Genomic DNA, 18,105 nt, shown 5'->3' on the forward strand with positions numbered 1-18,105 from the left:
CTCTAGATATTTATACAAGTGTTCAAAACATGTTTCATTCATGCCATAATAATTGAAAGTATTTTTATGCATCAAACAAATCATAACACTTCACTCTTTTAACTATATTTCAAATTTGTGACAAAGTAACCGATTATCCACTTTATGATAACCGATTACTCTGTGTTAATTTCAAATATTTTTGAATGTTGGAACCAACTAATCGATTATCCTTTTTGGGGTAACCGATTACTCTGAGAAAATTTCAAATCTTTTTAACGTTGAATGCAAGTAACCGATTACCCATATTAAGGTAATCGATTACCACCGATCCAGAGGCAAAAATCAATGCATCTCTTCATGGAAACTTTTCTGTTTTCTTTACCATGAACCATGACATCTTTTGGATTATTGCATTCATCTGAGGAGGTGTTTTAGACATTATATAAACATCATTTTTCAGATTTCAAAATCACCTCCTTGCAAAATTTCAAATCATTTACACACATTCTCTCAAACTTTTTAAGTGTTCTTCCAAGTTTTCTTTAGAGTGAAACCTTGCATAAACTTTCATTTTCAGCATCATAGTTTCATTTCATACAAAGAACACTTGTATAATTATTGTGAGAATTAAGTGTTACAAAGGAGAAGATCAATTGATAAATTGATATACTTCAAAATTCCAACTATTTCATCTTCTACAAAAATTCAAAATTATATTTCTTGCTTACAACTTATTTTTAGGATTGTTAAGAATAAGTTTGTAAGGTTTATCCTTGTTATCCGGTGTGTGGATACAAAAGGCCCTTTTGTGAGAAATTAAGTCTCGATTGGACTTTAAACATTATAAATCCAAGAGGATTGTTCTTGGTGTGTTAGCATTAGATAGAAAGACCTTAAGGTGTCTTTTCTAGGAATCTAACATTATAGTGAAACTCTCTTTCGTGTTGAAAGGGGAGTGGAGTACTCTCAATTTGTGAGGGGAACCACTATACATCGTGGTGTTCTTTACTTTCCGCACTTTACCTCTTTTCATCACATAAGCATTTCAAGAAAGTAAAGTCATAAACCGTCAAAAATCTGGAAAATCGTCTAAGTGCCTCATTCACCCCCCTCAAAGGCACTCCTTAAACTTACATAAGTTCCTCCTCGGCAATGGGGTAAACTGCATTGACTTTCTCAACATATTCCGACTCAGAAACTTCCATTTCCACACCAGGGCTCTCAGTAGCCTCGGCCATTAAACATTTGAGTGGTTCAACATAGTTTTCATATTTGATTTGCAGAGGGTCAGAATCCATCTGCATTCGAGCTTTAACCTTATCAGCAAACTTTAGTGTTCCCTCATTCAACGCTCCTTGCATCAAATCTCTGAAAAAGGACACAATGAAAGGTCTTATGACTCATAAAGTTATGAAACTTACAAAACACTATTTTCTTTCGTTGCTTTAAAGGTGGAGTTTTTAGTCCCTTAGGGACTTTGATTTGGTCATCAGCGACTAAAAGGTCAAAAATTACATCGCACTTAGTTACTTCAAAGGTCTACGTTTTAGCGACAAATTTTTCATTTTTTTGTTCGACTAGATTCTTTTCGTCGGACAATTTCAATCGTTTACAAACGATTGGAGGTCCTAGATTAAGTTCTGCCACGTTTACGTTGTTTTCTTCTACCTCTACGTATCCTACAACATATTCATGGCCTCTCTCATCTGCCTCTATATAGGAAACCTTCTCTTTTTATGAAATTTTCCTGTTCTGGCTTTCTCGACCTTCAGGCGTTCAACCTGTCAAACCCTATCAGCCAACTGAGCCATATCTCTCAGATATTGGGTATCTAGTTTCTTTCTAATAGAATAATCTACATCCCGATCGACCATTTCGACCAATTCATGTTCAGGCACTTGGGTAAAGCACATTGCCTTCAACAACCTGAACCTGTTTAAGTAGTCATCAATTGACTCAGGCGTTTTACGCCTTACACTAGCCAATTCTTTAAGACTAATCTTTGACTGTCGAATATATAATTGTTCATGAAACACTCACTCCAATTGGTTCTAATTATGTATTGAATGATAGGGAAGTGTCGTGAACCGTGTAAAGGCATTTTTCGTTAGAGAATTTGGGAAAACTATCATTTTCAAATTCTCATTATTTGCTATATCACCTGCTTCAGTTTGGTATCGAGCGATATGTTCGATAGTCAACTCACTTGTGTCTCCTGCAAACTTAGTGAATTTAGGGACTTTCCATCCCCTAAGGAGTTCTGCTTGCAGCACATAATCAGACAAAAGAGACACGAAGTTTGGCCTATGTAGTCCTACATTAAGGCCATTATGGGCAAGGATGTTTTCGACTATGTGGACTAGATTATTTTCCCCCTTAGGTTATCTTGTCAAACATTCCGGACTACCTCCTCAGCATCTTGGTTCCTACCCACCATAATTATCCCTGGGTTAACTTGACATATACGTTATTCTCCTCCCCCAAGCACATGAGGTACGACAAATCGAAGTTCCTGTTGGTGTATTTTCCCTTTATTTATGGGGGCAACCCCATTGTCATGTATCCCTATTTGTCTGGATGGTACGCTTTGGTTAGTGTTCTTAATTAGGGGGTTGAACATTGTACCAATTTACTGAGTAAGCATATTAACCATATCTAGTTACTTTAATCTATTTGTTGTCTTATGGACAACATGGAATTTGTTGTTAGGGAAGACGTGTTTAGGAGGCCAAACCCAGCCCCTCCATGTTGTGTCACTTGACCAGGGTTGCTATTGGCAGAACCTGATGCAACATATGGATTTAAAGGAGACGATATTGTTGCATTATTATCTACATACGTTGATGTGTTATTGTGTAATCCTTCCATCATCGGAGTTGGTATATCACTACGGAAATCCCTAAAAACCAGTGAAATCGCAAAACCTGACATATAAGAAGGCATCGGATCTCTTATAGCAGTGTGCATGGGCCTGGGATTAGTTGGAATGCTTGTTGCCATAGACAATGCAACCACTATGGAATTTGTGTTCTCTGTCGTTCCAACCGTTGATGGGACATATTGTTCAACATCTGGGACGTTATTTTCGGAAAGTGATGTATTCCTAAGGTGAACCATTTCGACTAAAGTCCAAATATAAAAAAAAAAAATATTATTCGATGCAAGAAAAACTCACTACAAAGAAACTAAATGCAACATTTATTTTAAATATAACAATTCAAAATTTTGCATAAAACATGTCAGAGTGGGCTTAATGTTTACAAATCTTCAAATTATTTTAAAAATAGAATGCTGGACGTTTAACTTAAAGTATTTAAGTTTTAGATCGATAAGATACTTTTTAAGAAAAATTTGATTAGCATTTTAAAATTTTTTTTATTTTTATTTTTAAGTTTGTTGCAATCAAATTAATGTGGGGTATAGGAATCAATGAGTAAATCTGTTATAACAACTCCTTAAAGTTTGGAAATCCGTTTATTATTCCTTTGTAACCTAATTTAATTCCTTCAACGTTAGTGTGATCGTCAATAAGAAGATACTTTTTCACACATTTTTTAGCACAGCAACCCTCCTCCTCACCATGACGACGACGAAGAAGAGAATTTGTGTCAAATCTTTTCAACAACAACAACAATCAGTTTCTTCTACAAATTCAATTATAATTGCGGAACCTGAATTTTACTTACCAGATGACTGCTGGGAGCATGTCTTCTCATTCCTCATCAATCCAGTCGACGGCACTCAAGACTTTAAATCCCTTTCTCTCGTCTCAAAACACTTTCTCTCCATCACCAACCGTCTCATATTCTCTATCAGAATTCATCATCCACACCTTTGTTTACTCTCTCGTTTCTTTCATAGATTCTCCAACCTTAATTCTCTCCATCTCTGGTTCGAATCCCGTGATCTCGATGCAGCCATTGCTTTGGCTCTCCGTGACAGACCAACATTGAAATCTTTATCTATTTTCAGGCTTGCGCTAAAGGATACAAACTGTGTTGCTTCACATTACATTGATTCCTTCCTGAGTTTGAAGGGTCTGAATTATCTGAAGTTTTGGTGTTCACAAATCTCTGATGATTTGCTTTACTCTATTGCAAGAGAAAGTCTTCCTTTGAAGACTTTTGTTCTTGAAAATTGTATCGGCTATAGTTACCCTGGAATTTATGATTTACTATCCAAGTTTCATGGGATACAATATTTGGGTCTTCAAGGTGTTGATTTTCTAAATAATCATCATGTTTCCCGCTTGTCTTTACTTCTTCCCGACTTGTTATCTATAAACCTTAGTGGATGTTCCAACCTCACCGAATCAGCTTTGTTTGCCCTCATTAAAAACTGTTATTCACTTGCTGAGATCAGAATGGGAGGCATATATGTTGAGAGAGATAGTGTAGAAAATTATGATACTTTGAAAGATTTTGATGTCCACCCTCAATTAAAGTTTCTACATTTTCCTGGAAATTCACTTATAAACGACGAGATCATCATATTATTTGCTTCCATTTTCCCCAATTTGGAGCTTCTTGATGTGAGTTATATAGATGGTGACATATCTGAAAAAAGTATTTGTCAAATTCTAAGTAAATGTTGTAAGGTTAGACATTTGAACTTGGCCACATGTAAAGAAGTGAGACGACTCAAAATGAACTTTGTACTTCACAAGTTAGAGGTGTTGAATTTGTCCGGTACAGAAGTTGATGATAAAACACTCTACGACATCTCAAAGAGTTGTTGTGGGCTTTTACAACTATTCCTAATGTGTTGTAAATATGTCACAACTACGGGTGTGGTGCGTGTGATTGAAAATTGCTTAGAGTTGGAGAAGATCTATTTGAGATGTTGTGATAAAGTGAATATTGATGTTGTTGTCTCAATGCTTTCATCAAGGCCATCATTAGCAGAAGTTCATTTCCCCACCATAATTTATCTTTAGTGACATAAAGAGAAAACTATCTTTGTTAGGGTTGTCTTATTTGGTAGTTATGGATGTCTTATTTGCTGAATTTTTGATTCTTAAATATGAGATGTTTTTTGTTTTAACATTTGTTTCTATGAGAAATGACTTCATTTTTCAAAATACCAACTTACAATATGTATTTAATAGTCATGAAGTTTTAAATTTTAATGTTTCTCTTTACTCTGACACAGTGATATGGTCCATCATAGTCTTCTCTCTATCAAATGATATAGTATTCATATAAAACAAGATAGATTGACTTAATTTTGGTGAATGAATGATACTTTCTAATTCTAATGAATGAAACTAGTATTTGCTATATAGGTTTGAGGGAGATTGGCAATGGTAGAAAGAGTTATCACATTCATTTCAAAGAGTCATCAAATAACTATAGTGTACTAAATAGTGGCATTAGTTGGTGCTACAAGCATATTAAAAAATTTGAACAGGAATAAGGTTGACAGAACTAATGGAATTATGATTCAAAATGTTTGGAACTTGTATTGAGTTTAATTTTGTATCCATGCATCTTGTGTAATGTTCATGTTTGCATATGTGATTCATAGGACTAAAATATTTGACAAAAAAAGAACGTCTGTAACAACAGCAAGAAACATACATGTAAATTAGAGAACACAGAAAATGGAAATTTTAATCCCAATTAAGATATGTTATGGAAGTCTCACATCTTAAGAACCAAAATGTTGTTCATAACTAACTAATTGTACATTCTCTGTCCTAGTTAAGATCCTTGGTTTTTTAATTAATTAGTCTCTAGATAGAAGGTAAATATCATATTCCCCTTATGCCCTAGGAAGGATAACAGTTACCCTGAACTTATCTGTTTTTGGAAGGTATATACGTTTGAGCGTGATATGCAGTGTTAAATTTCAGTTTGGTACATGCCATTCGAAAAAGTTCTGTCCAAAAGTGGCCAAAGAAGATTTTGTCTCTATTAGAGACTATAATAGCAGGGAATGAAGTCTAACAATCTCCTGAAGAAATAATTCAACAATGCCCTAACATATGTTGGACCGGAAGTGGTTGTAAAAGGCCCGCCGGAGATAAGGTTTGATATTTATTTTGTCGGCATACCTCACAAGAAGTTACAAAAGTCTTTGATGTCCTTTTTTAATATGCCTTCCAATCCTCTTGCATGATTTGAAAAATTCATAATGACCTTCTGTTTACTGTGAAAATTGATAAATAACCGCTAGTCTTTTAAATAAAAAATACTTTGATCACTCACAAGATCGATTAGATTGATCCTAGGACATGTGTTATTGTTGAAATTGTATTTGAAAACTGATGAACATTTCGACATCGTTCATGTTTGAAGATTGTTCGTTTAAAATGTTTTAAAGAGATAAATTGCAAAATGTAAAGGAATGTATAATAAAGGTGCTTGAAAATAACTTGTAATGAAAGATAAATTTTAGAAAAGTATAAATAAACTTCAATTGAAATGTAAAAAATGATGTTATTAAACATACATTCTCAATGACACTCTTTTCTCAATACACTAGATACTTTGAGTAATTTTGAGTATTTGTCCAACAATTGAACACACAGAAATCCTAACATTAAGACCCTTATATATATACTAAGTCGAAATAACCGCTACTAATAGCTTTTCTCCCAGACAATGACACGTCGTGCTCGGCATGTCTTCAATCCATCATAACATTCCACGCGTCTTTCTTGAAGCTGGATAAGGACAAAATACAGTTATCCTTCTTTTATTCAAATTCGAACATCTTTGTCTAACGTAACCTTAATGTTGCTTCCGTCAAATTACCACTTTAAACTTAGAAATATTTCTAAGTCTCATACAACATTTTTCTCTTCGACAAATCTTTTTCCATATTCTCTCTTATTCGTGTAGGCTGATGTTATATTAATGTTGTTTTTATGTATGTTGATAAACTTTTGTTGGATTACAATGTACTGCTAATTTATGTTAACATGTTTTTTTTTCATGGTGTTTGTAGGATTACAATTGATTTGTGTTGTTGTGAAGAAAAAATACAAGAAAGGATGAAGCTGAAGTGAAAGATGCAAATTTGTGTGATAGACCTACAATGACATCCATTCAAATTTAACACAAGTTTGCATTTTTTCCTCAGTTTCATCCTCCTTTCATTTTACAAGTTTGTTTTAATTTTTCAGAAACGGTTAGTTATCATGTTCTACCTAATCTATGTTAATTAATTGATGTTTTTGTTGATAAATGTTGTTAGTGAGTTTGTTATATCATATGTGATTGCTTGTTTCACTAACCCCTCCTTGGACTTGCATTCATTTAAATATTTTAGATGATAATCAGAAACATAAAATTATTCTTGAAAAACAACTTAGACAATCCAATATTTGGCGAATTGCATGCATATTGTAATTCATGATTTCCTCTTTAGCCCACAGAATTTGATCAATGTCATAAATTCTTCAAAACAATTATGATAAATAGATGTCATTTTGGGTCTTTCACACAAAATTTGATCTTTGCGAAATAAACTAGAAAAAAAAAAGAGAAAATCAAATTTTGTGTGAAAAACTTAGAAGACATATATTAATTATCATTACTTTGAAGAATTTTTGGAATTGAATTAAATTATATGGGTTAATGAGAAAATCATGAATTAAGATGCACACAACTCGAAAAATATTGGACCGTTTGAGTTGTTTTTCAAGAATAATTTAATTTTTCTTATTAGTATCTCAAAAATCTATTTGAATGGCTGTATATGGTTAATGAGGGGTAGAGACAAATAAATGTGGTGAAATGTTAACACAATAATGACGTTGCTGAGATTCGAATCTAGGACCTTTAAAATATTTCACAACGGTTGTTTTCTTTACCCGTTATTATAAGTAGTGTACTATCTAAGATACCACCTCAGTCAATCGTCTGTTGTAGAAATCCACATACATACAATTACACACTACCTAACAACGGGCGTGAAATGATCACTATGTGTTTCACAACGTCATTATATATATTTTTCGTAGTAATGAAAATAACATAAAAATTTAAATACCTAAAAAAAATATCATAAACTAAAAAATAATAAACAATGTAGTTCCCTTCAAAATTAAAATTCATATTTAACAAATTAAATCACGACTTCCACCATTATGAGTATTAGTTCTTCTTTACATCTTTGCTTCCAAGCTTTCTATGCGAAGTAGTTGAAACACTCTTATTTGACCTACAATTTCAACATAATTGAAAATGATTGAACATGTTTGTTTTCAATATATATATCTTTTACAACGAAAAAACTAATATATTAAAAAGCCACATCCAAGTACAAGATGTGCAAAGATTCACAAATCATCAAAACTCATAGTTATAAAAAGACACTTTTCAATTACTCTTAGAGTAATAATATTTTTCCCAACCTTTTTCATAAAACACAATTAACATTTTAAAGAACACATGATAACCGGTTAAAGTATTTGGTTAACCGGTTAACGCAGAACATAATACACTTTCTAACAATTTTCAACAGTGTTAACCGGTTAACGCCTTAGGTTAACCGGTTAACGCAAAACAGAATGTTGTTCCTGCGTTAACACAAAACAGAATGCAGAATTTCCTGCGTTTTTCATCGTTGGAGGACATTCGGACCTCCGATTTCAATTCCGTAAAAAGCTACACGTTCAGAAAATTATAACTCACACAATACTCTAGATATATAACGTTAATTTGTAGTTTTAACACAATCAATCACCACAATCAAGCATAATCATCAAAACCTAATAATTTCAAACAACCATACAAAATTAGGGATTTTTAACCTAACATACATCTACTCATTGACCCAATCATACTAACCCATAATAATAAGGATTCCCCCCTTACCTCTTCAATTTTCTGAAAACCCTAGCTCCTCTCTTGTTCTTCCCCTCTTCTCCTCACTTCTCCTCTTCTCTTTCTCTATTGTTGTCAAATGATCAAGTGAATCCTAATTCTCACACTCCTCCCTTTTATATACTAGTATTCTATTTGGGCTTAAATCATGATACCTCTCATTTAATTAATAGGCCCAATAAGACCTAATATTTAAATATATCTAATTAGTTCAATTAAATTAAACTAACACCACATACACACTAAGTTAATTAATACAATTATTTAATTATATCTCATATCAACTAAATAATTAATTGACACACCAAATTAATTAATATAATCGATTATTATACTACCTAACAACCAATTAATTAATTAACACTCCAAATAAATAAATACTAAAATTGGATTGTTACACCATGCACCCATGCATCATCAATGACCAATTTTGGAAAGTGATTTCAAGTGTGAAAATATCAATGGTTTCAGCTATAAATAGAGCCTCATATGCTCAGCATTCACAAGACATTCGCGACAGCTTTGATCCCAAACCTCTAACCCTCTCATTCCAAAGGATAATCCTGATAAATTCATTTGAATTTGAGTTTGAATTTTCACTGTTTTGAAATTCAAAACTCCAGGGATCCGAGAACTCTTGTGTGTTCAATTCTTCTTTTGCAAGCATTTGGAGTGAGATCAAGTACGAGCCAAGGCAAGAACAATTGGATCCAGACCTACATTGAAGGTATTATCCTGAAATTTTAATCTCTTCGATTCTCTCTAAACCTTGCTCAATTCTATTGATTCTTTGGTTGTCTGAAGTCCTACCAATGTAGGCAAGAAGATTGAGTTGCTTTGAGGCCAAATCAAAGAAACTCAGTTCATATACCCCAAATTTCAACTCCATGTATCTCTCAATATACTTGGAGTTAGGATGAATTGAGGTCAGATTCGTGCTCAGTGCCATTTTTACTTTGAAATCATGTCCTTCTTTTTAATTTTGGTGATGGTTATGACTGAACCAGACCGGCCAGGGTCGCCAGAGAAGACGATCGACCTTTGGACGCCGGTGGTGAGCTGGATGGTTCTGAGCCACAGGATCCTTTTGAAATGAAATAATCTCGTGCGTTGGTTTGAATTACTAAGGTTATGGCGCGCTGACTAGAGTCCATCGTGGATAGCGCATTTGTGACCACTTGATCTGCCACCCTAATTAATGAGGGAGATCAAGTGGTCCACGTTTTTTCTTTTATTTTAATTTTCATTTTAATTGCATTGTTTTCATTAATTCATGTTAAATTTAATATTGATCCAAAAAATATGAGAGTTTCACCAAAAAAATTCAAAAATTTCCCTCTTTCATATTCTGAATTTAAATTATTTTTTCGATCATTATTAATATTTTTCATGATTTAATTGATTTTTTATTTGTTTTTATTTATTTAAAAATACTTTTAAATGTCCAAAAATTATGAATTTTTTTCTCCAAGGTCCTTTGACCTTGTTTGACCTATGATAAATCTCATGGACATTTCTTTTGTGTTTTGATGAGGTTTTAGGAATTGGACAAACCATATTTAATTTAAATGCTTTTTTTTAGTATTTTTAACTTGATTAAATACCAAATAAATTTGTTGACCACTTGTGATGACTTGTTTGAGTTTGATTATTGTTGTTTGGTCTTGGTAAAGGTTGATTTGACTTTGTCAAATTAATATCATTGGATTTGGGGGATTGATGGAATGTACATTTCATCTTCCAAAATGAATGGATGATATTAATTTGGTAAAAGTACTCATTTGCTCAATTTGTATTTTGATCCATTCCCCTCCCACTTCATCTCATTCCCCTTCTTCATTCATTCATTTCATTTGGCCTATGATGTCTTAAGATCCTAAGGTTAGTTGATTGAAAAATTAACATAAGTATGGATGAGATTAGGCCACCCCTTTTGCATATTTTTTGTGTGTGTGGTATGTTTCATGAGCATGGTCCATTATACTATGTCTCTAACATGCATTAACACCAAATTTCTATTGCCCGACCTCAAATAGTTGTGACTTCTACATAAGTCCAATTAGGATTGCTTAACATATCGCTAAATTTGTGACATAAAAGGCATAAACATTCTAGTTAGTGAGATTGTAAGTCTCCCCTCTTTCATGGTATTATGTGGAAACTTGGCCTTTTTTCCTTCCTTTGGAAGATGTCTTGGTTCAAGGATCCATGCTTGTGATAAGTGGGTTGAGTGTTCTCCAAAGAATGTCTTAAAATGAAAAGCAAAACAATACTAACTTCTAACCTATTAACTACTAACTTTTAATTTCAAGCCCTTTACTTTAATGTTATTTAATTCTAGCTTTTTATACACTTGCCATTGTTCATATCATTCTAATTGTTTATGTTAATGCAATTTTCACTTTGTCCACTTGGACCATATTGTGTGATATATTTTGTTTGTGCTTTGCTTGTTTGTGTGGTCTTTGACCATTAATGTACATAATAACAACAAAAACCCTAAAAAACTTTTGTGTGGACTGTTGGCTTAATCTTGGACAAATGGACTTAGAACTTAGGCAACCTTCCTATGCGAAAGGACTTCGCCAATGCCAACTTATTGAGAAACCAAGTGCTTTCAATTTGAAACTTCATCTGATACATCATTCAAGATCTCTCTAAGTTCATCTGCAACATGATCATTGTGAAGTTGTTATTTTGAACCTGTGACTTGTGGAATTCATCTGTTACATGGGCTACTTTGAAGAAGATCATGGAATGGATAAGCTTGGATGTGGCCATCTTTATTTGATGCCTTGCTCTTCAAGATAATATAATTGTGCATTTGTGTGTTGCTTGATTCTAAAGTCCAAGGTAATTCTGGGTTTTTATTGACATTCTTGTCTATTGGATTGCTACCCATTTGGTTAGATCTTTTCAACGCTTAACTTTTAATTTTGTGCATAGGATTAGTCTCTTAATCTTCTCCCCATTTCTTTAATTTCAAAGTCTCTCCCTCCCTTTTCAAAATCTTCTTTGTTTGAACTTGTTTTGTTCTAAACTTTGACCACTTTGCAAAAAGATAGAAACTTTGGCCTTATGCCAGTGCATTTTCAAACTTATTTTCTTAAATCAAACTTGTAAATAGAGTTAACTATACTAGACTTAAACTTTCAAAAAGTCAAAAAGAATTAAATCATTCAAACCATTTTTAGGCCTTTGTGCCTTTCAAACTTAATTTTTGTTAAAAGCAATGCATCCACTTTGAAATTTGTATCACGAGCTACGAGATTTTGATCCATCATTTTTATGTTGGTACGTAGGCACAAGTCCGAAGGTCTTGTCAAACACAAAAATATAATTAATGAAGTCTTTTCTCATCTCCCATTCTATTTGTTTGTAAACATCACTTTATACCAAGTACATATGCACACAAGAAGGGCTCCCTAGGAGTACCTAGGATACTTTGGGTGCTAACACCTTCCCTCTATGTAACCAACCCCCTTACCTGTAATCTATGAATTTTTATTAGTTTTGATTTGAAAACTTCTTACTTTTGGGTTTTGTTCGTACTTTTTCCCTTTTCCCTTGGAAACAATAAAAGCGCGGTGGCGACTCTTGTTATTTGATCTCTAGCTTATCCATAGCTTGATGATCATGAATTTACCGCTACACTCCTAACTATATCTAATTAACAACCAACAAACAAGATAATTGATCAATGAGATTAGGCCTAGTGGAAAGGAGACCAAGGCCCACTCACAGGGGTGCACTAAGCCATGTGAGTGTGTTAATAGAAAATTACGCTTAGGCCTAAATTGGAGGCCCAAGGTACAAACAGCAAAACAATGGATCACCTCCTCCCTCTTCACGCTCTGCAGAAAATGACACCAAAAACCATGTCTCGTACGGAGACCCTAGCCGGGTTGGTTTCTTCACCGGCAGTGGCGCTCCAGGTGGCGAAGAAAATTGTGTCGCCTCCTCCGCCTTAATCTCCCCTAAATGGAATCGAGGACATACTCCCTCACTCGATAAAAATGCGACACCAACGTGCGACTTCTACACTGAACGTATCGCACGCCGGACGAAAGTGGATTAGGATTCGATCGCGATTCATGACTGCGCCTCAGCAATGGCAATGAAACACAACTCAATCGGCCAACGTGAAGAGAAGGAAAACCTATCGGCGATGGAGAAATTGGATCCGCCGGTGAATGTCAGATTATGAGCTCAGGTGCCTCACTCTCGTTCAATCCTCTTCCTCCTTCTTTTGTTTTTATTACCTTCGTTAGGGAGTTTTCTTCGTGATCTCGTGGCGCAAGTGATTATAGAATTGAAGCGAGACGATTAACGGTGCTTGTGAAGCTTTCGTAATGGATGCGCGAGTTCTTTGCGATTTAACTTAGAAGGGAAATAAATGGTTGGTTATGCAGAAACGGTTTCTGGTCCGGAAAAAAAGCTTCACTTGTTAATCATCTATTTATAGACTCTAAAGGATTTGGATGAACGTCATTTATACCATTATTGTCGCGTTTTTGATGTCGTTTTCAATTAATCAATTTTTACTCAAGTCGGTTTGGTCGCAGCGTTGGCTTTGCAGCTTTGCAATGCACACTGCATTTTCGCTTTGCTCGTGTCGTTTGGATAGCTCTTGGATGATGCGCTTGCACGTCATTCGGCTAGATTTGCCTTTGCGTTTAGAGAGTTGTGTTGCCGTTTACTGCAACTTGTATCGTTTTGGTATGTGTTTAGCTTTTTAACTCTTGCGTTTTGTTTCGACTTTTGGCTTTTACCATGCGTTTCACTTTGGCTGTGTTTGAGTTGGTGGCTGCAGCTGCTACATTCTGTTTTATCTGCGTTGCTTCTCCTTTCATCATGGCCATGGCTAGATTAATTAATGGCTGAATGGATTATGAAAAAAATGGATTAAAAAAAGGTTTAATGGATATGGATAATTGGATTGGTAATATGGGTTAATTAGATGATGATTGGATTATGGATTTTTAAAATGGTTATGGTTAACCAAGAACAGATTATTGGATTATAATGACATTGTTCATGGATTGTGGATTGAAAATGGATGGATAAATGTTTTTTTTGAAATTTGTCATGAAATTTCTAAAATGGATATGGGCTTAGTAAAAATAAGAATGGGCTCAAAATGTAAAAATGAATTTTTATAAACAACAAAAAATGAATGGGCTTACTCTAGCTTGGACTGATTAAATTTCCAAAACCAATTCGACTTTTCAAGAATCAATTTGAATTGTCCAACTCAACTTGAGTTTCTAAAATTAATTCAAAAAAGAGCGAAAAGATTTCTAAAACCAAATTTATTTCCAAAGATCAAATCTAACCTCAAAATCAACTTAGACCTCAAAAGTTAATTTGAAGTTGAAATCAATACGAAGTTAAAATTAATCAGAACAATTATTATGACACGATGACAAAATGATGATTGTACATGCAATGGATTAGTGGCTCCAACTGACGTGACTTATAAATCAAATTGAACTATAATCAAATGAATGAAAAATCAAACTACTCGTGAACCAGAAACACACAAATTCAAGCCACGTGCCTCCTTGTGTTGAACCATGCTTAGTCAAATGAAATGTATGGATGAAAATGATATTCAAACGTTTGGGGTTAGTGACCTATATGATTATGTGAAGGGTAAGGCGAATTTTGGGGTATGACATCCCGCATCACACATCCTACACAGGTACCCTTACGATCAACACACATGCCTGCGTGTGAGGATGATCATGAGGAGCTCGATAAAGACGATCATGAGGTGTGTAATGCCCCAAACTGCTTTCAGGATTACTGAGTGACTCCACAAACCAACACGGGTCTTTTCACCTTCCTCACATGTACCCTCATTCTTCATGCAGTTAGGGGGATCTCGCACCACACATCCCACACATGTACCCTTACCATCCATCATGCAGTATGGGGTGTCCCACACCACACATCATACACAGGTACCCTTACCATCCACACATATGCATGTGTGTGAGGATGATCATGAGGAGCTCGATGAGGACGATCATGAGGTGTGTAACGCCCCAAACTACTTTCAGGATTACCGAGTGACTCCACAAACCAACACCGGTCTTTTCACCTTCCACATATGTACCCTCATTCTTCATGCAGTTTGGGGGATCCCGCACCATACATCCCACACATGTACCCTTACCATCCATCATGCAGTCTGGGGTGTCCAACACCACACATCCCACACAGGTACCCTTTGTTGGTGTAAGCCCTAGAGGCCAATACTTTTGGTACTTGTATCGAATTATTTATTAATAATAAAAGGCTTTTTCTTTATTATGTTTATTTAATAAAGTCCCTAGAATAGCTAGTCCATTTAATGTATCAAGTGTGACTTAATCATGAGATCACATTAAACATAAGGACACTATTCTTAAAGTATATGTAGTCGAGCTTTATTTTGAAGTGGGATAACATTAAAGCATAAAGACTATTATGTATATAGACTGATGATCACATCTCATAGGTCATGGATAAGGAGTTATCAAGTCTTAAACGTAGGTATGAATATTAAGAGTAATATTTATACTGGATTGACCCGCTATGAGAATACTATATAGAATGTTATGCAAAGTGTCATAAGTTATTCTCATGGTGATAATGGTGTATACCACCCTTCGACCTGAAACCACTATAGACCCTAGATGTAGAGTCGAATGCCTTGTTGTTGATCAAACGTTTTCCGTAACTGGATGACCATAAAGATAGTTGATGGGTACTCCACAAAGCATGCTAAGGGACATGAGTGACCTAGATGGAATTTGCCCATCCTGTGTAACAGGTCAAATGTCTATGGGCTCAATATTGAACTGGACAAGGACGACACGGTTTATGCCTTATGATCAATATAGACATAAGAGCAAAAGGGTAATTATACACATAAGTATTATCACAGAAGGATTTGTCAGATCACATGACATTTTCGTGTCTTGGGTAGTAACGATGTGTTGATAGATATCGCTCACGGTTTATTATGTTAAATGCGTGATTTAATATAATTGCCAATGCCGCGAAAACCTATAGGGTCACACACAAAAGGACGAATTGATGAGAGATAGAGTAACTAAGTGTAACACCTCAAAATTTGCCCTCCTCTCTTGGGATTAGCATTAACATATTTGCATTTCATTTTAGGGCATTAGGCATTTCACATTGCATAACATGTGGTTACATAGTGCAAGCCATCTTCCCAAGTCTTGATCAGAAGATGAGGAGTCAAAGGTGCAAGCCTAGGGTTTTATTGATTGATCATGGCCATCTGAGGATTGGGCTGTGAATTAGGGTTTCATGATTCTCAAGGGTATTGGTCTTCATATTGATTGAATTGATACATCATCATCATCATGTGTGGATGTCATCAGAAGATTGAAGAAGATTCCTTGAGATTAGGGTTTTGACCACTGGTCGACCCTAATCAATTGTATTGGGCCAGTCAGGGTTTGATCAGGAGATGGGGTTCATGATGGTTTTGAGGATCATTCTATGGTTAAATGGTGATTATTGAGGCTAGGGTTTCACCCTTGAGCCATTTCAGTTGGAGATTGGAGCTTAAATTGATCTATGCATTGTCAAATTCATCTATCAAATGAAAAGTCAACTGTGGTCAACTGTACATGATCTGGTGAGTTGGGAGGTGGAAACAAGTTAGACACACTTCATTCATGTTGGAACAAGTGTTGAATGACATCTCAAAGCTTAAAAATGAAGAAAATCAAGTCAGAATCAAAAACTGCCAAAAATAGAAAGTGACCTGTAACTGAAGTTTCCAAAAATGGAAAGTTTTTGACCTCAAAATAAGATGTCCAAGGAAGCTTCAAATGAAAAATTGTTCAACATGAAAGTTGTAGATCTTGTTCTCACCTTTCCAAAAAGTCCAAGAACTTGAAAATCCAATGTATGGTTTGAAAATTAGGGCTCAGTGAATTTCAAGAATGACCTGTAATCAGGAGGCCATAATTTCCACATACTTTGTCCAAATTGCAAGTTCTTTATATGCACAAACTCCATTTGATATGTACTTCAAGGGTGCATAATTGGATTTTCCCAAAAATGGCCAAGGCAAAAAGTCACTTTTCAACTGGACAACTGAATTGGACCAGGGGCAAAATTGTCCAACTCTCAAAATAATTGGAATTTGGAGATGGGACTTTTTTCTACACCTCATAAATGGTATTTGGAGTGTGTTTGAATAATCATTTCATGCATAGGCCTTGTAAATTGGGATTTGGCTTGAAAAATGCAATGGATAAAAATGGACAAATGGTGTCACATGGTGATTTTGAGATTTAAGCAACCAATGAGCATGAGGCAAGTTTCTACAGCTCACATATGATGATTGGAAGGTGTATGTGCTGTCAAAACAGGTGGCATGAGCTGTCATGTGGAGATTACAATTTTACCCTTCATTTGAAAATGACATTTACACTAACAATGCATTTGGTTGATTAAACTTGATTAAGGGATAATTAAGCATTCATATATAAGTCTAAACACTTGTTAATCATGACAGAAACACACATTTCCCAAGATTGGATCTGAAACCATTGCAATTCTCAAGTTTTCTCTCAAGAACAAAAATCTTCAAATCCAAGTTTCTTCATCAAATCTTAACCAATTTACACGATTCTTGTTGCATTCAACCACAATCATCATCCTCAGCATCTGTTTGGATAGTTTGGAAGGAAAGGAAGGTGGAATCGTAGCTGTTCAACTTTGAAGCATTAATGGCAAAACAAGATTGCAAGCCATAGAGGCAACTTGGAACCGAAGCAACCATCGGATTCATTTTCCTTATCTCTCTCCTGCATCTGTTTGAGGCCATACACGTGGAGAACAGCACGAGCAAGCACTGCCATAGCAGGTATGTTGGATTTTCGATTCTCATGATAGGCTTAATGATCATATGCGTTAGAAAGAGCATACTACGTAGAGCATCCTGATGTAGTTAGATTTACAAATGATTGCCTGTAGCGCACGAAATCCAGTTTTGAAGTTGTGAGTTCAAACCCTAACTTGCACGATTCGGTTGATTTAGGAACTTTTAGGATGTAATAAGTGCATATTCGTGTTCTACATAATCATACGGTTAAAACGGTTATAAGCTTGCTAATTTTCATGAAGTTTGGTTGTTCTTCGAATTTTTCAAATTCTGGAATTGTTGTGTGATGAAGATGATGAAGCAAGAGCATTTGATCCGAAAAACAGTTTAAAAATTTGAAAAAGGTGTTTCCCTCCCGCGCCAAATTAATTA

At 35.0% G+C, this 18,105-nt stretch overlaps 1 protein-coding gene across 1 annotated transcript; it reads left to right on the forward strand.

Annotated features, from left to right (window-relative positions):
* Positions 1 to 3,562: 3,562 nt before the first annotated feature.
* LOC127114493 (uncharacterized) lies at positions 3,563 to 4,918 on the forward strand. Its single transcript, XM_051046594.1, has one exon. It carries the CDS (start codon positions 3,563 to 3,565, stop codon positions 4,916 to 4,918), a length of 1,356 nt encoding a protein of 451 aa, XP_050902551.1.
* The last annotated feature ends 13,187 nt before the right edge of the window (positions 4,919 to 18,105 follow it).

This window comes from Lathyrus oleraceus, unplaced genomic scaffold, assembly GCF_024323335.1.
Source record: "Lathyrus oleraceus cultivar Zhongwan6 unplaced genomic scaffold, CAAS_Psat_ZW6_1.0 chrUn0508, whole genome shotgun sequence".
NCBI lineage: Eukaryota > Viridiplantae > Streptophyta > Magnoliopsida > Fabales > Fabaceae > Lathyrus > Lathyrus oleraceus.

Bases quoted from the DNA above. Each gene is read 5' to 3' on its own strand.
- LOC127114493 (XM_051046594.1), top strand. From the start codon at position 3,563: ATGACGACGACGAAGAAGAGAATTTGTGTCAAATCTTTTCAACAACAA.